The sequence below is a fragment of the Ursus americanus genome, chromosome 26, assembly GCF_024610735.1.
Source record: "Ursus americanus isolate L20-20 chromosome 26, mUrsAme1.1.p, whole genome shotgun sequence".
Classification (NCBI taxonomy): domain Eukaryota; kingdom Metazoa; phylum Chordata; class Mammalia; order Carnivora; family Ursidae; genus Ursus; species Ursus americanus.
In genome coordinates this window covers 42431100-42455150 of record NC_142152.1, presented here as the reverse complement: position 1 = coordinate 42455150, position 24051 = coordinate 42431100, and the positions used below count along the sequence as shown (strand labels likewise).

At 49.2% G+C, this 24051-nt stretch overlaps 1 protein-coding gene and 1 long non-coding RNA gene across 12 annotated transcripts in view; both read right to left on the bottom strand.

The window, feature by feature from the left end:
* Positions 1-388: 388 nt before the first annotated feature.
* LOC148107727 (uncharacterized) lies at positions 389-4462 on the bottom strand. Its single transcript, XR_015721887.1, has 2 exons — positions 4067-4462; positions 389-1029 (listed from the first exon to the last, which is right to left on the bottom strand). It is a non-coding gene; the product is annotated as an uncharacterized LOC148107727 (long non-coding RNA).
* Positions 4463-20313: 15851 nt separating this feature from the next.
* The window catches only part of PPP2R5C (protein phosphatase 2 regulatory subunit B'gamma), a 122098-nt gene continuing 118360 nt past the window's right edge, over positions 20314-24051 (bottom strand). For 7 of the 11 annotated variants that reach the window (XM_045775417.2, XM_087856225.1, XM_045775408.2 and 4 more), the window contains one exon: positions 20314-23172. In XM_045775417.2, the coding sequence (XP_045631373.1) occupies positions 23041-23172 (132 nt within the window). In that variant the 3' untranslated portion in view covers positions 20314-23040. The remainder of the gene's footprint in view (positions 23173-24051) is intronic. The other 4 variants (XM_045775411.2, XM_045775415.2, XM_045775410.2 and 1 more) reach the window with 2 other exon arrangements.

The window sequence follows — 24051 nt, the reverse complement described above, 5'->3', positions numbered from 1 at the left end:
TAGGCTCCGTGCCCAACGTGGGGCTTGAACTCACGACTGAAAGATCAAAAGTCACATGTTTTAGCAGCTGAGCTGGCCAGGTGCCCCTGTCAATAGGTCTTGTATTGAAAATGGGCGGCTGGGGTCAAATAAGTTCAGGAATCACTGGGTTAGACAAAGCTTAACCAGTTTCTTCATGACAGGACTTTTCAGAGCCTCTAAAAGGTCTTTTGAATCTTTGGAGGCAGAGGAAGGTGCAACAGTCCCCAAGTTACTTGGCTATGGGGCTCATTTTTGGGGGAATATCAAAGCCCAGCCCCTGTGCAGCTAGAGCACGATGGTGATACTTGGAGAGCACCATCCTAGAACACAGAGCCGGGTGTTTAATAAACATGGCCGTTATTGCAGAGGGTTTTTTTTTTTTCCCCCTAAGAAGGCGACTAGCCCCTCCTCCTGCTAGTCCTCATTTTGACCAGATGGCGTATTCTGCAGCCACGCACCAGCCTCAACACATGGCTTGTCAAAGGACACATCTCTGTTATGAGGATGGTTTTGGAGGAGTTCGGGCTGCCTTCCTGGCCCTGCAGCGGGTGGTGAGCCAAAGGCCTGGCTCTGATAGGATCCTGGCACTGCCACTACCACTACCAGCTGTGTGACATTGGGTGAGTCCCTTAACCTCTCTGTGCTAAGTTCCCCTTCTTTAAATGAGGCTCCTGAGCACATCTGCCCCTGGGAGCTGTGAGGAGTAAATGAGATCAAGTGGGGAAGCTACCAGCACAGTGAGTGATCAATCACAGGCAGCCCTACTAATGCCATTATTATTAGTAACAGTAATGGTGACGGTGCTGGAGCCCGTCTGCACTGATTGCGGATCCCAGGTCTGTGGAGGAAACTTACTCGGAGAAATAAGGCCTCCAAGGGGGCAGTTTCATTTTGTTTTGCAATATACAGGTTTCCTTTGTTGAAGAGCAAAGAGCAGGTCTTGTTTAGGATACACGCTCCCGAAGCGAGCACCAGAAATCTTGGTTAAATTGCGTCTTTATTTCTTCGCTTAAAAAAAAAACAAAAACGGGTGAAAAATACATAAAACTCACCGTTTCAGCCATGTTTACGTGTGCAATCAGGGGCACTAAGCACATCTGTAAATCTGTGCAGCCACTACCACCGCCCATGTCCGGGATGTCTTCATCATCCCACAGAGAAATTCTCTACCCGTTAAACCATAACTCCCCCCCACCCCCAACCCGAGGGGAGGTTCTGACAAGGGACACTCTGGAGGGTGAAGCTCCCGTCAGTGCCCCACTCAGCTGTCACCTGTCGGGCAGAATGCCAAGACGCAGCCCCAGGCCACAGCCCATCCCCAGCGTTCACTCAGACTTAAAGCCAAGGAAAGGGTAAGCAGTTACACACTGCTTTAACCTCCTCTCTCAAGACGGCACCTTCTGAAAAAAGTGAGGTGGACGACACGTGATGGGATCCTGGCCCAGGAAAAATAAGGAAAAAGTAAGAAAATCTGAACCATGGACTCTAGTTAATAATAATGCATCAAGGGGCACCTGGGTGGCTCAGTCGGTTGAGCGTTTGACTCTTGATTTTGGCTCAGGTCGTGTTCTCAGGGTCGTGAGATCAAGTCGGGCTCTGTGCTCAGTGGGCAGTCTATTTAGGGTTCTCTAAATAAAGAAATCTTTTAAAAAAACGTATCAAGGGGCACCTGGGTGGCTCAGTTGGTTAAGTGTCTGCCTTTGGCTCAGGTCGTGATCCCAGGGTCCTGGGACTGAACCCCATGTTGGGCTCCTGCTTGGGAAGGAGCCTGCTTCTCCCTCTCCCACTGCCCGTCTCCCTGCTTGTGCTCTCGCTCAAATAAATAAATTTTAAAAAATCTTTAAAAAATTAAAAACAAAAACAAAAACAAAAACGTATCATTACTGTTTCCCCAATTGTAGCAAATGTCCAGACTAATGAAAGGTGTTAACAGTAAGGCAAACTGTGTGTGTCTGTCTGTGTGAGAGGGGATATATGAGCACTCCATACTCTCTATTTTTTGGTAAATCTAACACTGTCTAAAAAAAAAAAGTCTACTAAAACAGAGAGGCAAGGGATGTTGTGATGACCACCCCACCAGCCCCTCCTCTTGAGGACCAGCTGTTCTGATGGGGCTGGTGGGTGGCTTTGGGACTGGCGGAAAGGCAGTGCAGTGGCCATGCTGTCTGTACAGCCTCAGGCCCCTCCCTGTGCTGTGAAAATCACATCTCCAGGCCCACAGTTCCAGCACTCTAATTATGCTCCCAGACCACAAGCCTTTTGAGACCTGCAAGTGCCAGATTTTCTAGACACCGGGGTTGATGATGGAAATGCAGTCCCATTTCGGGGCTGGAGACACGAGTGACAGATGGGGTGCCCAGGACGAGGCCCAAGTCCCTTCTAGAGGTGCAGCACAGGCTTCCTGCAACCTCTGGCCTGAACTGTCACCAGGGAGCCTCTGAGAGCACAGGTCTGGGCATTGTTAGGACACACCGTATGGATTTCACCCCCACTGGCCATCTAAGCATGTGCACACCCTGCGTGGCAGCCTCGGAGCTCAGAGACCCGGACCATGAACCATGCAGAGGAAGATGGGACCACTCGGCCAGGTTTTCTCCATGAAGATCCCACAGCCTACAGTGGGGATCAGGGAGGGCAGAATGAGGTGGGAGAGGGCTGCTGCCCTGTCCTGGGCAAAGATGACAGAGAAGCCAGTGTGGTTTTGGGAACACAGCGAATACTGCCTTTCGGCCTCTGGGCGGTGTGGGGGTGGGTGGTGTCCAGCTTGGTAAGAACAGCAAAGCAGCTCATGTTGGGGGTGGAGCTGTCTTAAAACCCTACAATAGCTTTATCTCACTCGCTTAAAATTCCAAGTCCTTTTTGTGGCCACCTGTTACCTCTTTGACTATTGCCTATCCTTAAACCCACTCACTCCGCTGCAGGAACCCACCCACCTCAGGTCCCTTGAATGTGTTGTGCCCTCTGCCTGGATGCTCTTCCCTCACTTCCTTCAAAGTCCGCTTCTCAGTAAGGCCTTCCCTGCCCCTTATGTAAATCTGTTCTCACCTTCTAGACCCTTTATCGGTTTTATTTTTTCCCCCAGTAGGTCTCCTCACTTCTAATACAGTACGAATGTTGTTAATCTTGTTTATTGGTCTCTTTCCTGCACTAGAAGGTAAGTTCCGGGGGGGGCAGGATTTCTACCTCTTTTGCTCAAGGCTAGATCCCTAGCACTTTGAGAAGTGCCTGGGAGCAGTAGGTGTTTGACAGATACTTGCTGAACGGAATGAATTAAGCTGCAGGTGGCTCTCTTGGGGCCTTGCATCTCCCCCCTCCCCCCTGCAAGTTCTTGCGTCTAAGCTCTTCACTCCCACTGCTTCTCCTCTTTTCCTGGCTCTGCTTGAGACCCTCCTGTCCCTTGTGTAATGGGCTCCAGACACCAGTTAGGAGGGGAGACTGGGAAGCAGCTGGTTCCATCCCCCACGGTCACCAATACCTTGAGCAAAAAGCAGTGGGGAAAGCGAGTGTCATTAGAGCTTGGATGACTGTGGATGGCATGGAGAGGGGGTGCTCATCTTGGCTCACCCACCCTTGCTTCTCAGGGTGCAAACGCCACCTGGTTGAGGGTCTGCACGCTGGTTAGGCTGATGCCTGGGTTCAACTCTGGCTCTTCCATTTCCAGAATGTGAAGCCTCAGTGAAGTCTCTCCCCATCTATGGGCCTCAAAGTGCACTACTGACCACTCACCAGGGCTGTAAAGATTTAGTAGTGTTAAAAAAAGAAACAACAGGCCCCAAATGAAGTTACTTGTGTTAAGCTCCTTGCGAGCGATCCAAGGCCTAATTCCTAACCTGACTGCAGTTTCAACCTCTCCAGGAACATGACCTGATTTAGCCAATCTCGAACCACCTGGTCAGCACTAGTGAGGTAAGCTGCCCCTGTCTTTCCCCAAGGGAAGGCGACCTTACCTGAAACAATCCACTCTTTGCTAAGAACCTCCTGTTTTGTCCCACTTCAGTCTACAGAAGCCCTCCATTTCCTACAGCCCCTCAGCGCTCCTTCCTACCTGCTGGATGGGATGCTGCCCGGTTCAGGAATTGTTGAATAAAGCCAATCCCATCTTCGAACTCACTCAGATGTGTCTTAACAGTACTAGAAGGAAAGCCAAGTGGTCCGCCACCCAAGCCTAGGCTTAAGCGGGCCACGGCCAGAGGCTCTGCTCTGCGCAACACTCAGATGGACGGTCAGCCTTCTGAGACCGCCGGCTCGACGGTTCAGGCCACGCGGCCTCACGCAGGGCCGGTAGGCGGGTTCTTCCTTTAGCAAGTGACCCGCCGGCCTATCTGAGCCCGGTGCAGTGGCCGGCTCCGCCGTCCCCAATTCCGGTGCCAGGTCTAGGTCTCCAGTCCCCCACCGCCACAGAAAACCAAGAACGCAGCCGCCGTGGTCATGTGCCCGAGAGACGGTTCGATCACGTGCCCCAAAGCCTTGTTTGGTCACGTGATCTCCGGGACCAATCCCTGCGGCCAGAAGGTGGCCTTGTGACTGGTCCCTCCCAGAAGGGGGCGGGACTTTGCTCGGAGGCGGGGAAGCCTTGTCTGCCCCTCCCCGTTCACATGTTACCCGCGTGATTCTCGCTCGCCCGCGAGATCTGGCGTCTGGCTGGGGCTTGCGGCGCCCATAGTGCACCGGGCGGGAGCGGGGCTCTTGCGTTTTAGGGTGACCCTCCCTCTCCACTTGCGTCATTTTTCTGAGCCGGCCTCGAGATTAGGCCCCTTCTCTCCCTGGAACCTTTGGTGGCCTCCGCACATTTGTCCCGTTTCTGGAGAATGGGATAGATGTCTTAACGTGGACGCAGGGGCCGCCCACCGTTCTCCCTTCCCTGCCTCCGACACCTTGTCCCCGGGGCGTACTGGGAAGCCCCCGCTCCTTCCTCACGTTCGTCATGGCCTGGCTTGTGCTCCGAGCACTCGTGATTTTTATCGTCCCAGCTGAACTAGGGACGTTTATGCCATGGTCCTTGGCGGGGCTTCTGGGGCCTGTGACCCGCTTCAAATTACATGCAGGGTAGGCTGTGTTGTTGACTGGGGGTGGCTTTCATCAGACTCCGATGCCGAGAACTCTCAGAAGACTGGCTCCTCACAGCACCAGCCCAGCCCAACTGCGTCTGTCACAGATGCTCAAAGGTGCTTATGAGATGAAGAGAATATCCTAACCTTATTTCTTCCAATAACCGTCTGCACACGCCCTAATCTAGTCCCACAGGAATGCTTGCTATCACCTGCACACAATTTTGACGGCACTCCTCGCCGCTGGGATCACGTTCTTTCCTCTGCCGGACCGTTTGTTCTTTCAGTTTTCTGTCAAACACGGAGCCTGTGAACTGGCTGGGGCAGGCGTGGGGCACAGCGCCAGACGCTGGAGACACAGTGGCGAATAAGACAGGCCCAGGCACTGTTACTATGGAACTCATGGTCTGTTTGGGGAGGCAGTGGAGATGAGAAAGATGCTGTGAACGCCTCTGGATTGGGCACCGGAACGATCTGAGACTGAAGGATAAATAGCTAATCAAGTTAGGGTGAGAGCAGGGAATAGCAGGTCAGAAGGGTCATCATGGGTAAGATTCAGCTTGTCATTGGCGGAGAGCAGAGAAGGTAGCAAAGCCAGCATTTTGATCCTTGGAGGGTTGTTGGGCAGAGTGCAGACTGATAGGTGAGTATTTTTGGAAGATTCCTCTGACTGAAGCCAGAGCTGGATGGCTGTTCATGTGAGGCGTGTCATTGCAGGAGGGAGTTGGGCAGGCAGGAAAGGAAACAGCTGGACAAAGGCTGGAGTAGAAATCTGAACACTTCGGGGAGCCTTTCTGGGCCTCAGTTTGTCCATCTGTAAAGTGTGGGAGTTGTACTCCATCTTCAAGTTGTAGTCCACCTCTGACACAAATTCAGCACTCCAGGCAGATGAGAATTTATATGTGATTATAGCGGGGAGAGGGAAAGATCATGGCAAGGAAGGGAGACTGGAGAGAGTGAGGCAAAGAGAGCAATACATACACAAAGGAGACATGGTAGAGCAGGGTTGCAAGGGCGGAGCAGGATCCAGAGGCCAGCCCAGGGCAGAGAGCCATCCCTAGATTCAGACCCTCGATTGTACTGCTGCGTGACCTTGGACAATTCACCAGATTCCTAGGCCTCAGGTTCTGCCTGAAAGGGGGACACCAGTAATATTAATGCTAGGTGACACTGTCTTTGGGTTTTAGGGGATACCATAGTCAGGACGCTGTAACTCTGAGAAAAATACGCATTGACTTATATACATATAAAATAATTTCTGGAAAAATACGGGGCGCCTGGGTGGCACAGCGGTTAAGCGTCTGCCTTCGGCTCAGGGCGTGATCCTGGCGTTGTGGGATCGAGCCCCACGTCAGGCTCCTCCGCTATGAGCCTGCTTCTTCCTCTCCCACTCCCCCTGCTTGTGTTCCCTCTCTCGCTGGCTGTCTCTATCTCTGTCTAATAAATAAATAAAATCTTAAAAAAAATAATTTCTGGAAAAATACGCAAGTTGGTGACACGGTTTGCCTCATGGGAGTTGAACTGGGTGGCTGGCTGGTGTTGTGAGGGGAGGGCACCGAGGATTGGAAACAAACTTTCTTTTACTGTTGTTCTTTTTGAATTTTGAACAATATGGCAAGTCAGAGAGAGAGGTCAGGCCTTCAGGTCTCTGCAGTGGTCATGACTGGGTACGCACCGGACTTGAAGGCAGAGGGAGCATTAGCAAGGGCATGTTCTGTGTACCCGGACACCTGAGTTCTAACTGCCGCCAACATACTGCGTTTTAGTTGCTTTGTCCATAAATCTGGGGACCAATGAGGGCTTTATAGAGGGCAAAGCGAGGTCTTAGGACCCCAATGGCCTGCATCTGGATTCTGACTCTACCTTTGACTAGTGAGTTTGGATGAATCACGGAATCTCTCAGAACCTCAGTGTTCTCATCTGAAAAATGGGGATTACCACCACCAGCGTGTGAGAATTTCATAAGACGCTGTGCGCAAAGGGACAGCCCAGCATGTTGTTGGTGCTCCCAAAGCGCTGTTTCCGTGTTTCCCGTCTTCCAGCTTTGAAGAGTCACTGGCAGTCTGGAGAAATGGAACCAACTAGTTAGTGCTCGTTCCTCTCATCCCACAGAGTTTAATTTCATTAAAAGTCCTTCAGAATGTGTGATGCTGGGAGTGCAGGTCAAGGAGCTCAGAGCGTTCAGTTTACAGAACAATCAGACAAGGGATTATGTAAAAATAGCTGGGCAGGTGGAGGCTCTAAGCAGGCATTCCATATGCGGGGCGGTGGCGGTGAGATCACCGGTGGCCCGCATCCTGTCCCCTGGTGGTGAGAAGGGACATTACCAGTCAGCATCACAGCCTAATGGCAAGCGGGACCCGGCTGTTTGCAGATGCTGCACTGAGGCATTAGACATGATTTTTGAAAAAGGTAATGTCTGTTTGTAAAATCAGTGCAAATATTCCAGAATACTCCAGAAAGATAGAAGTCCTTGGAATACTTTAGTTTCTTCACATACTTACATTATATATGTATATAGTCTATGATATTTGGTATATATTACATTTTAAGATATTATATGTGTGTATATATGTGTACGGACATAATCTGATTCTAAGCCCATGTTTTGGAACTCCCTTGCTTCATCCAAACATGTATCTTGGATAATTGTTACGTGAGAACATGTCATGCTCAAATTATTCTCGATTTTAACATCGAGAGCCCCTACTAACTGGCTCCTTGCACTTTTAACATTCTTCTTTAACAAATGCTTTCTTTCAGCACGTCCGACATCTGGCAGGGTGTTTGCAGGACAGCTGTATCATGTGTGGAATTACGATCTTGTTTTTGTTCTTGTTTGGAGATTAAGTATGGATTAAGGAGAAGCATGTGGGTGCCACGTGGACATGGGGTGGACTTGTGATGGTTAATTTTCTATGTTAACTTGGCTGGGCCATGGTGACCAGATATATGGTCAAAACTTATGCTGGATGTTTCAGTATGGGTGTTTTTGGATGAGATTAACATTTAAATTGGTGGACTTTGAGTAAAGCAGACCACCCACCATAATGTGGGTGGGCCTCATCCAATCAGTTGAAGGCCTAAACAGACCAAAAGTCTGACCTCCCCCAAACAAGAGGGAATTGTGCCAGCAGTTGGTAGCACTGGCTCTTTCCTGGATCTCTAGCATGCCAGCCTACCATGCAGATTTTGGATTTGCAGCCTCCATAAGCCAGTTCCTTAAAATCTGTCCATCCATCCATCACCCATTCATCCTATTGGTTCTGTATCCCTGGAAAACCTTGATTAATACAGTACAGATCTTTTATTAAGGGGAAGTTGTTCAAAAACTTTTTTTTCAGTAACTGCTGGTTTAGACTATCTTGTCTGGGGTCAGTGTGGGTTACATTTTCCTAGAAAATTATCCATTTCAAATAGGTTTAAAATTTATTTACAACTATTGTGCAAAGTAGTCTCTTATGATTTTTAAAAATGTCCTCTGTATTAACGGTTATTTTTCTTTTGTCATTATTTATTTTGGATATTTAGGGGTTGACCCATGCCATTAAGAAAAACTGGCTAGTGATTCATTTATTTGTTGATTTTTTTAAAAAAGTAATTTATCAGTTTTACTTTTTTTCTGGTTTCAAACTTCACTAAATTTCTACCTTTTTTCTGTCTTAATTCCTACTTTAAAAAAATTCTTTTCAAAATTAATTTTTTAAAAAATATTTTATTTATTTATTTGAGATGGAGAGGGAGGGAGCACAAGCAGGGGGAGGGGCAGAGGGAGAAGCAGACTCCCCGCTGAGCAGGGTGCCTGATACAGGACTCAATCCCAGGACTCTGGGATCATGACCTGAGCTGAAGGCAGACACTTCACCGACAGAGCCACCTAGGTGCCCCTCAAAATTAATTTCTTTTTCTGAATGAATGATTGCTTTTGGAATGATCAGAATATTTTGGTTGTTGTTACACTCTTTTCTTTTCAGACCAACCTTGGTGTACCATCAGGTCACTGGACCCAATATTAGTTTTTATTTTAATTTTTTCTTTTTTTGCTTAAGGCAGGTTTATTGGGATATAGTTTAAGTATGGCAAGATCCACACCTCTACAGTATACTGTTCTGTGAGTCACGACAAACCTAACATCTGTGTAGTCACCACAGTATACTGTTCTGTGAGTCACGACAGACCTAACATCTGTGTAGTCACCACAGTACACTGTTCTGTGAGTCACGACAGACCTAACATCTGTGTAGTCACCACAGTACACTGTTCTGTGAGTCACGACAGACCTAACATCTGTGTAGTCACCACAGTACACTGTTCTGTGAGTCACGACAGACCTAACATCTGTGTAGTCACCACAGTACACTGTTCTGTGAGTCACGACAGACCTAACATCTGTGTAGTCACCACAGTACACTGTTCTGTGAGTCACGACAGGCCTAACATCTGTGTAGTCACCACAGTACACTGTTCTGTGAGTCACGACAGACCTAACATCTGTGTAGTCACCACAGTACACTGTTCTGTGAGTCACGACAGACCTAACATCTGTGTAGTCACCACAGTACACTGTTCTGTGAGTCACGACAGACCTAACATCTGTGTAGTCACCACAGTACACTGTTCTGTGAGTCACGACAGACCTAACATCTGTGTAGTCACCACAGTACACTGTTCTGTGAGTCACGACAGACCTAACATCTGTGTAGTCACCACAGTACACTGTTCTGTGAGTCACGACAGACCTAACATCTGTGTAGTCACCACAGTACACTGTTCTGTGAGTCACGACAGACCTAACATCTGTGTAGTCACCACAGTATACTGTTCTGTGAGTCACGACAGACCTAACATCTGTGTAGTCACCACAGTACACTGTTCTGTGAGTCATGACAGACCTAACATCTGTGTAGTCACCACAGTATACTGTTCTGTGAGTCACGACAGACCTAACATCTGTGTAGTCACCACTACAACTCAGATACTGAGTTCCCATCACCCCAAAAGAGCTGCCTTGTGCCCTTCTTTGGTCACTATTCCACACCGGCTCCTGGCAACCACTCATCAGATTTCTAGAGCTCCCCTGGCCCTAAAGATCATATAAAAAGGAATCAAACGTCATATGGCCTTTTGTATCTAATTTTTTTCACTTAGAATAAAGTTTTGGAGATTGATCTACATTGAATGTATCAGTGGTCCTTTCGATTTTTAATTGTTTATTAATTGCTTATTTTATTGTGTGTGTGTGTGTGTATATATATATAATAACCAACTTGTTTATCCATTCACACTTGATGGGTATTTTGTGTTTCAATTTTTGGCAATTAAAAGTAAATCAGGGCACCTGGGTGGCTCAGTTGGTTGAGCATCTGACTCTTGGGTTTCAGCTCAGGTCCCGATCTCAGGGTTGTGAGTTCAAGCCCCACTTGGGGCTCCACGCTGGGCATGGGGCCTCCTTAAAAGAAAAAAAAAAAAAAAAAGCAAAGCTGCTATAAACATTCTGATATAAGACTTAAAGAAATATGTTTTCAAGTCTATTGGGTAAACACTTCTTTCTGGTATTTAGGAAGGCTTATAAGTGGAATAACGGGGTCATATGGAAAGCGGAAAGTGTATGTTTAATTCTGAAAGAAACTAGGAAATTGATTTCCAAAGTGGGCACACCATTTTGCATTCCCACCAGCAATGAGTGAGCGATCCCCTGTTGCTCCATCCTCTAAACATTTGATATTGTTAGGTTTTTAGTTATATTTTACTTACATGAGTGCATGAGTGCATTCACCTGTTGCTGTGTAGCAGTAGGTTATGATTTCAATTTCCATTTTCCTAATAACTAATGATGTTGGACATCCTTTTACTTTCTGCTTTTAAAAATATTACCTTGCTGTTCTTTTGCAGCTTTAAAAATTTTTCAAAAAGATTTTATTTATTTGACAGAGAGAGAGTGAAAGAGAGCACAAGGAGGCAGAGAGGCAGGCAGAGAGAGGGAGAGGGAGAAGCAGGCTCCAGTTGAGCAGAGAGCCCCATGCAGGGCTTGATCCCAGGACCCTGGGATCATGACTTGAGGTGAAGGCAGACGCTTTAACCTACTGAGCCACCTACGCACCCCACTTAACGTTTTTTTAAAAAAGATATATTTTAGAGAGAGAGAAAGGGCAGGGGCAGGGGGAGAGGGAGGGAAGCAGACTCCTTGATGAATGCACAGCCCAACACGGGGCTTGACCTCATGACGCTGAGATCATGATCTGAGCTGATATCAAGAGTTGGACACTTGAACCAACTGAGCCACCCATGTGCCCCTTTTCGCAGGTTTTTATGTTGGATGTTTAAGTTATTTAAAAATTTTTGATATGGATTTTGAATGCTATGAATTTACATCTGAGCACAATGTTGGCTGCATCCCATAGATTCTGATATGTCATAGTTTCAGTACTATTTTTTTTTTTTTTTTTAGAAATGCTGCATCGAATTTACATTTCTCTCTTGATCTTAGAGTTACTTAGTGGCTTAAAAACTTCTATGTGGAAAGACCTTTGAAGAAATATTATTCTTAATTTCCAGTTTTGTCATGTGGTAATCAGAGTGCTGTTATGTTATGTTTGGAATTTCAGATTTTTGTGGCTTAGTATGTGATCAGTTTTCATAAAAGTTGCAGGTGAACTTGAAAAGGAGTGTTCTCTGGTTTAAAGACTAGAGTTTAGGGGCTTCTGGTGGCTCAGTCGGTTAAGCAGCTACCTTCAGCTCTGGTCACGTCAGGAAGGTCTCATGGGAAGGAGCTCTTGCATCCTTGTAATTATTTTTTTCTGTGCCCTTTAAAGCCAATCAGCAGTTTCACTGGATAAAAACAAAAACAGAAACAAAAAAACCCAAACAGCCATCCTTGTCTCGTATTTCCTTGGGAATCTTGAAAATGTTGCTCCATTGTGTTTAACACATGAGATCAGCTGAAGCCACCTGGGCCTGTTTTCGAGGTCTTGAGCCTTGACCCAGGTGTAAGCTGGGTGGGCTGCTGTCTAGGTCTGTGACCACTCAGCAAACACACCAGAAGGTGTCCCCTCCCTTCCTAGAACTCTCTTTGGGCAGCCAGACATGGGTTCTTGTTGGACTTGCACCCGTCTCCACTGCCAGCACACACTCCATCCCCAGCCCCCAGTTTCCCAAGCCTGGCTCCTTTCCATCCAGATCACACCTTAGACATCCCACCCTCAGGGAGGCCACCCGACCTCCATCAGAGGTGGGTGGCCCTACATGTGACTATATAGCTCTTCTACTAGCGATACTTTCTTCTTGTCTGCCTTTCCCCACCAGGAAATAAGTTCCAGGAGCACAGTGCTGGCTACACTGTAGGTGTGCGGTAAACACTCATGTCGATGGCATGACCATGCCTCGGCCACGCCTACAGCCAGGTGACCACACACTGAAGGCCCTGCACACCTCCTGTCTCAGGCTCCACTCTGCCCTGCCTGGAACTTCACACCCAGTTTCCATGGTGGACAGGCCCCGAGGCACAGATGTCCTGCCAGCCCATGGGGTCGCGTGTTCCCTTTGCTCTGCCCCATGCGTTCTTACTGTGAGGGGGCCTCTCCCCTGGCCCAGGGACTTGTTGTTAGATCAGATTAGGAAATGCATCCCTCTGGGAGCCCCTGGCCCCAGGCAGGCTGGGCTAGATGCCCCCCACCCCCAATATGCTCTCATACTGTATTCAATGATCTCTTCAATCCAGTCTTTTCTGCAGTGTGGCGATGTGCTTGAGGATGGCCTCTTGCTCAAAAAGAAGACATTTTTTGGGTGAATGAATCAGATGCATTCTGTTGAAGGGGACCACCAGCCTTCAGCTGCCAAATTAAAAAACCTAAGATGGCCGTGCTTCCCTTCCCTGTGTTCCTGCCCAAGGCCCGTGAAGCATCCTGTTGGCAGTGGTGGGTGATAGAGAAGAGTAGGGTCTGGGTGGCCACAGCCCTGGCTGCCTGCCTTCGGTGCGAAGATTGACAGAGAGAACACGTGTCAATGCCACGCATGGTGTCCGGCCACCACCCGTCCTCAGTACAAGGTGACTCTTGGTACTCTTGTCCTGGCTCCTGAGTCTCTCCCACGGTTACTGCAGCCCAGTGTCTTAGCACGGCCATGTGTCCAGCACTCGGGGGCCTCACTTGGTCTTGGCAATGCTCAGCGCCGGCCCAGACACCCCAGGCCAAGCAGCAGCGGGGACTTCACACCCATAGGGGGTTCGGTGCCTCCGAGCCACTCCTTGTTCTCCCACCTGAGACCCCCACCCCCAGCTGACATTCCACTTCAGGGACTTCACTGTCCCCTGTGTAGAATTCTTTCATACCTTCTCACTGTCTACAGGCTGAAGCCCAAATTCCTTAAAAGGATGGGTGGGCTTCATGGCCCAGCCCTGCAGAAAGCTGCAGCCTCATTTCATGGCCACTCTCCCTGGTCAGTCTGGTGACAGCCTAGCTCCAGCATCACTGCATGCCTCCCCCATCCCTGGATCTTTGTATGCATCCCTTTGCTTGGAACATCCTTCCCTTTCATGGGGGGAGCCCCTGGGATGCCCCTCCCTAGCCCTGCCCACTCCCTGTTGTGACACTCATGGCTGAGCCTGGTTTGTTGGGCTGTCCTGGTTACGCAGAAGCAAAGATGTCTGTGTTGTTCGTCAGCACCATCGTGTTGAACAGGCAACGAGCAAGTATCCTTCTCCCCCCCCAACGTTGGGCTCTTCCTGCCGCAGGCACACTCAGTCCCTGGTGTGTCCCCCAGCCCAGTGCACCCTCACCCACTTAACCCAGTGAGCAAAGGACCCTGTTGTGTGGGGATGGAGCTGAGCACTGCGGACACAGTAAAAAAGCAGCCGAGGTCCCTGTCTGCTGGTGGAGGCACTTAACTAAGGAACAAATATAATTACAGATTGTATCAGGGCTTGGAAGAAAATGGGAAGTTCCCAATTCTGACAGGGTGGTCAGAGAAGGCCTCTCTCAAGAGAAAACACTGACGTTTACACATGCAGGACAGAAGGAAGTCAGCCATGCTTCTCTGGGGATAGGGTGGGCAATGATGGCCTGTGCAAAGGCCCTGAGGTGGGAAAGAGCTGAGAAAGGGAGGCCAGTGTAGGAACATGGGGGACGTGGGTCAGAGGCAGCTGCAGATGTTGGCAGCAGGCAGATCAGAGAGATCCTGGAGCCCGTGGGAAGGAGTTCAGGCTTCATTTAAGTGCCATGTAAAGCCACTCCTGGGTTTTAAACAAGAGGGTGACGTGATCACTGTTTTGAGATGCTCCAGAGAGAAGGCCATCGAGGGAAGCGTGGGAGCAAAGCTGGGGCGGGCAAGTAGAGAGCTGCGTCCTGGCGGAGGGGAGACTCCAGGCTGGGTTTCTGGCTGGGCCGTGGGTGTGGGGCTGCGCCACCACCAGATGAAGACAGCTGTAGGGCGGGGCTGGCGGGGCTGGGCGGGGCTGGCGGGCCGGCCGGTGCTGCCGGCACTGACCCTGGGTGCCACGGGTGTCCAGACCATCCCAGGCACCCTGAGGACCCGGTGTCCACAGGCCCAGATGTCTGTTGATTGGAATACTTCTGTCCTCTTTTAGGTCAAATCTTCACTCTGGGAGGCTGGATTTGATTTTGATTTTTTTTTTTTTTGTACTCGAAGTTTTATAAGGTCAACTGGTGGAAAATATGGGCACTTTTTTAATAAAAGATCGAAAATGTGTGGCTACTGATGACTGAGCATTTCTGGCCCATCCTGTACAACAGACTGAAGACGATTCCAAAGACTTTTTCCAAGTGTTCTGAGAAACTTAGGTTTTCTGACGGGGAAAATTTTTCTATTCAGGAAATATCTGAATTTTTACTGAGTAAAAATGTTCCCCAAAGAGGTTCACTATCTATCTCAAATAAATCTTTCGAATATGCAATTCCTAGAGACAGTAAAAAACCCAAACAAACCACAACCTAGAAAGAATGCAGCGGCAGGCAGCATGAACACACAACTCTGAGTTCCTATTAGACACGTCCAACCCGGGGCGCCCCGGGGTCTCAGTCGGTTGAGCATCCAACTCTTGATTTCGGCTCAGGTCATGATCTCAGGGTTGTGAGATCGAGCCCCGCGTCCAGCTCCGTGCTCAGCAGGGAGTCTGCTTGAGAGTCTCTCTCTCCCTCTTCCCCTCCCCGTTCGTGCTCTCACCCCCTCAAATAAATAAAATCTTAAAAAAGGTCCTCAAGAAAACCCCACATCCAACCCGCTGGGTTGTAGCACTCACTAGTTAGGGGCTTGCTTTCTCTGAGTCTACTTCATTTTCTGTAAAGCAAGGGCTTCGAAGCAGACCAGGGTTTCTAGAATTCTGGATTTCATAGGTCAGGAGGCAGATCACTATTGTCATACGGTTAACACCTTCGGGGGCGGGTAGGGGGACACAGTGTTGCCAACTGTTTTCTAGTGTGGAATTACAAAAGAAACGGCTATTTGCGTTTGCCACGTCATGAGGGTATGGTGCCCAAAGTGGAGGAAAAGCACGTCCGGTAAAGGACAATAATACTTTAATGCCGTTCATTTTCTGAGGGACTGGCTCCGCTGGCCATCTCTCACGCCTCGATGAGGACGTGGCGGCACTCTGTCGTGCTCAGCACTAGTGTGCAGACTGGTGGTGGGGACCCAAGCCTGGTCAACAGAAATCTGACACTGGTCCCAGCGTCACTCAGGGGGAGACCGGGTCCCTGGGAGACGCGGGTTCTGTCTGGGCTCGGCTCTATGTGGCCTGAGCCTCCACGGCCCTGGGTCTCCTCACCGATGACGTGCCTGCTGGCACCTGAAGTCGTGCCAATCTCCAGGCTGGAGAAAACGCTAGTAAGAAAGGACATTCGTTACTGTTAATTGACTACATTTTAATTTGGGCAGGGGGCCCATGGTGTTCATTATGCTGTGAATGAATGAAGGAAGGAAGGAATGAGTGAAGTTTTTTTGCCTGAGATTCCTGCCCTCTGGAGACCTTCCTGGGCTCTGACGTTGCTAGGTACCCGGTGCCAGGGGAGCCATGACGGTGTCTGAAGCTGAGGTATGTTTCCTGTCTTTAATTTTGACGTTGAATACAAGTCACCTCTTAGCCACTTCGAGGGACGCAGTGGTTTCCCCCCAGAGCTGCTGAGCGCGGCCCATATACTCTAGGGTCTGTTCTGTTCCTATCGGCGGGTTGGTAGCCTTGTCTCCGGAATCCTCCACCTTCTCCAACGGCTTAATCGGAAAGCCGGTCTTGGGCCGGAGCCAGAAGGCCCCCCTCCGGCTGGCTGCCCGTGGCGGCGCCGTGGGGAGAGCTGAGTCAGAGGCCACGGAGGGCGTGCCGGCTCCCGGCTGTGCCCTTGTTGGCCGTGGCCTTGGCCGTGAGCGAGCCTCTCCGTGCTTCTAGCTCCCTGTCTCTGAGGACCACGGCGCTGGGAAGGGCTCACCCAGCCCCAGGAGAGGCTTGGCCACTGCCCCAGCTCCCAGTGGGCTGCCCCAAAGCCCTGGGGAAGTCCTGCCAGACGAGGATCTTGTCTCCCTGGGGCTCTTGGGCCACACCGGCCAGTCCACGGTAACAATGAGATCTGCAGTGTGGTTGTGGGCTGCACAGGGTCAGCCCAGCCTTTGGAATCCCACGTTAAGTGTGACTGGCCCCTCTGAAGCCCTGGACAGCCAGGCGCCCGGGCCCTTCCCTGGTTTGGCCCACGCATGCAGAGCAGGAGTGACCTCCAGGAGAGGACGAGCGGGCTCTGAGCCCAGCCTCTCCTGGCCGGCCCTGCCCGACGCGGCTTTTCCTCCTGCTGACCTTAACCTGTGTCCTTGGCGGTCATAAAGGGTGACCAGGAGTACGGTAGTTTTGCTTCCTTCTGGGTCCTTCCAGGGAGTTACTGCACCCATGGTGGTCTCGGGGACATCCCCAGTGTGAATGCAGCCCTTCGGCCGTCACTCTCTGCGCCACCAGGCCCCCCGCAGGTTCCGGTAAGCCTGTTCCTCTGCCTTCCGTGCTGTTGACCCTGACCTGCTTGCGTGCTCGGGCTTCACTCACGTGGCACTCCACGTGGCAGGCTTTTTATGCTGGTCTTTTTGAAACTCGTGAGGACACAGTTCTGTAGGAAGCAACCTCTGGCTCTCCTAGCAAACACTTTCACCACAGAATCATCTGGATTTTGACAACACTGAACCGAAGAAAACAATTCATCAAATGGTCGGACTTATTAGACGTTATTTGCTTTTCAGCTCAAGAGCAGCCAATGAATGTGGCCTTGGGGGTCAGCCTGGGTTTTGTGGGCTCAGTGGTGCCTAACATTCTGGTTTGCGAGAGGCCCCGGCCTCAGGATCCATCGCTGTCCGGGAGCTGAGCCTGCTCCGGTCTCCAAGCCTCAGCAGCACGCTCACGCTGGGCTGACTTCACGACGCAGGAGCCCATTCTCAGTAAGGTCGAAACACGCTCTCCGTAAGCGCGTGGTCAACAGGTTCCTTGATGCTCCGCTCACCTGCCTTGTGTTGGCACGTGGGGCTCCAGGAGAAAATCCCAAAGGAAAGGGGCAGTTACTGGCTAGAAGGTGCCCTTAAATCTACACTTAACTTGAGGCAGATTTCTAGAAGATGCATTTTGGAGATGGTAATGAAGGTGCTAATGAGGTGACCGCACCTGAGCGAGGCGGACAGGGAACCTTAGGCTGACCCCTCAGTGTTCGCTTTAGTGCCCGGGTCCACCCAGTGTCCCCGGGAATCCACATCCCGACTCTGTGCATGGTGCTGGTGTGAGCGGGCTGGGATGTGTGTGTGTGGGAGGGAGACAGGCAGAGACCCAGCACTTCTATCAGATGCCTCCGGGGCCCAGACCCGCTGCATAAAAGGGATTCCTGAACGGGCCTGATTCCAGGGGCTGCTGGGAGCTCCGTGGGCTTCCCGCAGCAGAGATGCCCACTCCTCCACTGCTCGCTGCTCCTGCCCCGGCACGATGGAGAGTTCACCCAAGTGTCTCTTACTGGCTGTTCTTACTACAGGAACCTAGGAGGTTTTCGTTGGGGTCACTAAGCGCGGAGGTGGAGGTTAACTAAACTTACTGTGGTCATCTCACAATACCGTATGTGAGTCATTATGCGGTGCCCCGAGACTGACACAGAGCTGCAGGCCAACTGCATCTCAATAAAACTGGAAAAAAAAAAAGATGGGTCAGAGAACTCTTGGGATTGACTAGTAATCAGTTATGCATCATCCTGTAACATAAACCACAAAGCTGAGTTCAGCTCCAGCTTAAATTTACTGAGCTGTTTCTAAAAGCCCCACAGGAGTAAACCAGGCCACGTTTCCCCTGAACTGGGTGTGATCAGAAGAAAGAAGAACTAGAGGGGCGCCTGGGGGGCTCAGTCGGTGAAGCATCTGCCTTCAGCTCAGGTCATGATCCTGGTACTGGGATCGAGCCCCACATTGGGCTCCCTGCTCAACGGAGAGTCTGCTTCTTTTTCTCTCTCTCCCCCTCTGCCCATCCCCACTGCTCGTTCTCTCTCTCAAATAAATAAAATCTTAAAAAAAAAAAGATGAATTAGAGATTCTTTCCTCCACTCCCGCAAAGTGCTGTGGAGTTTACGTAATACTTTTGTAAAAAGCAGAGACAGGAGATTGCAGGCCAGAGCGGGAAAACGCTCAGCCGCGAACCATCTGGGTGCACTGCTCTGTCTCTACTCCTCCCATTTCCTTCTCTAAAAAAGTTAATCTTAGTGTATTTCAAACTTTTGGATCATGGAATCTACTCCCCCGCCCAGAAATGATATCTTCTGTAAAACCACATATATTAAACAAAGAAGAGCTGAAGTTCTGGCACATTTACGGGTTCACACAGTAACATGATGAAGTTACCGAGGACAGAAGCTAATGAGCACGTGGTCTCCAAAGGGCTGAAAGTTGGTAGAACACATTTGAGGTTTTTTTTTTTTTTTTTTTAAGTAGTTAAAATATCACAAACCTTATGTAAGAACAGGAGCTTCTGAAGTGTATGTGAAGGCCACGGGACTGGATGGTTTCTGGGTTCCTCCGGTTCTAGAAGTCAAGTGCATGGTCAGAAGCCCTCCCATGTGTTCGTGGCCACCCCCTCCCCTGCACCTCTGACCTTGCATGACCCAGGTGTCCCTCCGGTGTAACACAGTGGTAAGGGGAGGGACTCCGAGGTGACACCGTGTGGGCTGAAACCTGGCTCCACTCAGTACTTTGTGACCTCGGGCCAGCGACTCGACCTCTGAGTGCGCCTGTCCTCACCTGTCAAGGAGGGTCACAGCGGCAGATACTTTGGTGGGTCATGAGAATAAAGTCAACAAACACGGCCTCCAGCAGCTCCTGGCGTAAGGTGCTGATTCTCCTGGAAGGAGACACGGAATGGGTTCCACCTGCTAGCCCGAAAACAGGAGTGGCGTGAAGCTGACCTCGTGGTACGCGTCCACCCTGAGTTCTCTCACGGATGCTACTGGCCACGGCGGCTTCTCCGATTCCAAGACGGGAGGTGAGGGGTGCCTGGTCCGAGGACACAGCCAGTTCCTAGCTGCACCACGTTTAGGGTGTCCTCTGACCAGCACACCTGCCCCTGGGTGGAAGTGGGGTATGTGTGGCTCTCCAAACTTCCCCACAGACTTACCATGGGCTCGGCCCCCTCCACACGCCCCAGCTCCAGAGCAATGTCTCCTGTATTTACGCGTGTCAGAGGCATCACGAGACCCTCTGACAGAGAAGGGAACGGAGGTGCACAGGTCACCGTGTGCCTGCTGGAAGGTCGACCCAGCGCGGCCACGGAGGTGGGTGGTGGGTGGCAGGGACTCGAGGACGTACCTGATTCTCAGCCTACTTTGTTGACTCCCAGCATCAGTGAGGCTGAGGTTCCCCATGAAGAAGGGGGGCGGCCGGCAGAGACCCCAGATCGATTCCCACCGATTCTTACTGTTTGCAAGACATTAATTTCTTTTCAAGAATTATTTTAAACATCACGATTTGGGGTCAAATAATTTCATTTCTATAAATTGTGCTCTGACTCACATTTGCCTCCTCAAAGATGAGAGGGGGGTGGAGAAAGGCACCTCTACTTTTTTCCCTGAGGGAGGTGAGCCACGAGCTCACGGAATGAGCTGGGGAAGCTGGGCCGGGGCCTCCGCTCCCCATCTCCCAGACGGTGTCCCTGGCGTGGCTGCCCTCGCCCGAAGGGAAGCCTGCTAACTGCCAGGCCCAGCTGGCCCGACACCGTGGCTAAATTTAGTTTCATGATGAGCAATAAAATTCACATGTTCTTTATTTAGTCCATATAATACACCATTTTTAGAGGTTTTTTCTTTTTTTAAAATTGGATAAAAGAGCATATTAAATGGCACGTGTATGAAGTTTTCTCTTCATAAACAATGTCAGAACAGAAAGTTTTGAATTACAAAATGTTAAAAAATATGTAGGTACTTAACATTTCACTAAAGCGTAAAGTTACAGATATCTTCTAAAGAAAAATAATTGTGCCACTTACCTATTTTTGCTGTTTCTATGAACGTTTTTTATTCTGTACATAGGACATTTTGTACAAAATATGAAGTCTACATTTTTATTACTTATTACCATAAAACAAAGATACAACGTATGTACAATATTAAAAGGAAGCCATACTAAAGCCACACTAAAAAGACACTCGGAATAGTGACATTTCTGATGTACAGGTACATTTCGGAAAGAGTCAAGATGCCGAACGCAGAACTTTATGAAGAAAAACAGTCACCGGTTTATTTTCAATGTCGTACTTTTGAAATCAGTTTGGTACAGAATAAACAGTGTATCTATATAATAATATATAAGTTGAACAATTAGCACAGGGGATCTGAGTACTAACTAGGAAAACTTTAATAGGCCAAAATATTAAATAATAGTCTTGTCAAAGAAAATTAGTCTCTTTCAAAACTGCCCCCCCCCTTTTGGTGAATGTTTGTCTTCAATAAAGAGCAGAAATAAAGCCTAGACAAAGAGGTGTTCTTACAGGTTGAGCTTTATACAATCACCCAAATCACGGGTATTCTGCTTTTTACCTAGGGCCGAAGAGAGTCTTCCCAGAACCCTCTCTCACACACATACTGAACATCCAAAATCAAGGGTATTTGAGAATCTATCAGCTAAAGACGGTAGTTCAAACAATGGTATATCAAAATACATAAGACGCTGCTTTATACAATAAAAAGCACCCTTTTTCCCTCAAAAGGAGAAGGCATCTAAACTTTTTTTAAATTATAAATTTCATAATGGTAAAATGGATAGATAACTTGTCAAGTTTCTCAGGAAGTGTTTCTTCTCACAAAGTGGCCTTTCCCACTTTCAGCTGGGGCAATCTTTTTAGTTAGTACTCAGCTCCTAACCCAGAACCCCCCCCCCCATGATCTTCCTCCAGGGACACAAGGAAATCAACATTGTGGGTGGACGTCAGTGACACCGGGGGCAGCAGGCACCACGGCTGCGCGGGGAACCGTGCCTGCTTTCCACAGTGTTTCCGTGGACACCCAAGACCTAATACAGATCCTAAAAGAAGCCACGTTTTATCTTTTTCTGCAAGACATTTAACATGAACTTAATATAATCTTATGCCAGAGACAAAAGAAACTAGAGTCACTTGTTTAGAACAGCAGGACGCATCTCAAATAGCTCTCAAGCGGGATAAGTAAGTCAAAACACGGGCCACCCTGAGAGAAATACAGAGCAGACGAAGCACTAAGTGTGAAGGGTTTTCTCCTCGTGCTATTCCATCCCAAACAAAAAGCTCGACACATGCAAGGAGGTCCGTGAAATCTAATAGCAGCATTTGAAGACCGATGGGAACTTAGACGCTGTATTTTCCTCATGAGGTGTTTATAATGTGTGCTCTATTCACCTGGACCCGGTTCACGGTAAGCCCTCACGCCGCCGCCGCCCGCTGGGGTCTGGGGACCACGACCCGGCGGCAAGGGGACATCAGGCCAGCGCCCCGCACGGACCGTGGCATTTTTGTTACTTTATGCCCAGAGGAAGCTGCAGCTCTCGTCGGGCCAAGATGCGGCCCGACTGAAGATGATCTCGTTCTAACCTTCTATAAAATGTAGAAAATGGATTCTCAGAGATGACAGCTTTATTCATTCAAGAGCCTTGTGAAAGGGCAACAATGTTTAGAGAAAAAAAAGTCTGCAAACAAACAAACAAAAAATGGGACACATCATTTTAAAATTCTAATTCCGGTCAAGGTAGACAGAGAAAGCTCTCTTTAAAATAAGTTTCTCCTATGAGCTTAACTGCTGGGGTCCCTGGTGCTGGACCCCAGGCTTGGAAATATGGCTTTAGCTATACACAAAAGAAGTGACACGGCACAGATGTCACTAATCAAAGGAAAGAGATACCATCGGAAAACACAGCGGCGGATTGTCATGTCATTTTTCCCAGTAAGGTATGTTAGAACAAGGACAGCAAAGAATCATCTCAATGGGATAAAAAGAAAGGAAAAAGGAGAGAGAAAGGAGGAGAGAGAGAGAAGCTACGGGCGTAACAATCACAGAGAAACAATGGGAAAGGTTTGTAAAGTCTTCAAAAATATGTAATACTTTTTAAAAGTGTTCCTTTGATTTGAAGAACATTGATCTTATCATAGAACCACTTATTTTAAATGATCACGAATTCCGGTTGGGTGGAACATGAAGATGGTGACCAGGGTGCTCTCCTTAGCTCTGATTTTGGGAAGCAGTCTTACGGGAGCTGTGCCGGGGCTGAGCCCACTCGCCGGGGACGCGGCCGGCGGCCCTCGGCTCTGCCAACAGATCTGAGAAGCCACCATTGTTTGAACTCCTAATCTCGAGCTGAGGCAGCAAGTGCATTATTGCCTACAGAACGGGGTCGAAGAAAGCTCTGACTCTGAGTGTAACTGATTGGTATGGCACAGAAAGGATGTATTTTCTACAGAATCCAGGAAAGAACAGGCATCCCCAGCCCGACGCGGTCCTGCGGGGGGCTAGCGCCCGTCCTGGGAGACCAGCTCGTCAGCTCTGCAGTGAGCCTCCAAGGCGTTCTTGGTGTGGAGGTCCTGAGGCAGCTCGGACTTGCGGCGCACGACAGGCCGGTCCTTCTTCAGGTCTTTCTGTGCCTGGAATCACAAAGGCAGTGGCGTTGCTACAACGAAGCCATTGGGGGGTGAGCTCACGTCCGCAAAGGGCAGCCGGGAGCCGGGTGCCCAGCACCCACATTCTAAGGCTGCCCGAGGAACTCTGCGGTGCGCGCAGAGGCCACTGCCCCCAAACAGATTCGGCTGGAGCAATGATCTAATGGCTACTGTGAAGGGCTGTGTGCGCCACACCGGTGATTTGGGCTCCTGAAAAGTGTAGTTCTGTACAGAGTACTCAGTGCCTCTATTTTTGTAGATTTTAGGAAATGTCATCAATAGCAAAACCCCATTATGTAAGATGTTCCTAAAGGCATCTTTATGGCTCTGTCCATTACAGAAGACTTTCCAAACGTGGAAATTTCCTTTGGAGGGAAATAAAAAAATGAACGAAAACCACATTAAAACTGGATTTAAAGTCAAGAAAAGGTCTAAAATTACTATTGAATTTGAAAAAAAGGTCCTTAAAGTAGGAGGCATTAAGTGGGTCCCTTTGGGGAACAAACCCTCTAGCACTCAGAAAAACTGTACTTAAGTATTTACATAAAATTTCCTAATATTGAGAATAAGAAATAAAAGACTCCCTTTCTCCACAACATTCTCTTCCTGAAGTTTAGGACATTGTGGTTTTACTTAAAAAAATTTTTTAAGAACCAGTCCTAGTTTTGCATGAGGATTTAGAGAACTGTGTCTGCAAAGAAAGTGGGGTGGGGGTGCTGATACGGGGAATTTACACCAAAGGCACCCGTTTCCATTAATAACAGTTAAACGAGTCAGTCAGTTTTGAGGTAGGGCCACTGCATTAATACCAGTATTTCTGAAACAAAACAAGCCATGGAAATCATCTAAACACACGTATACACC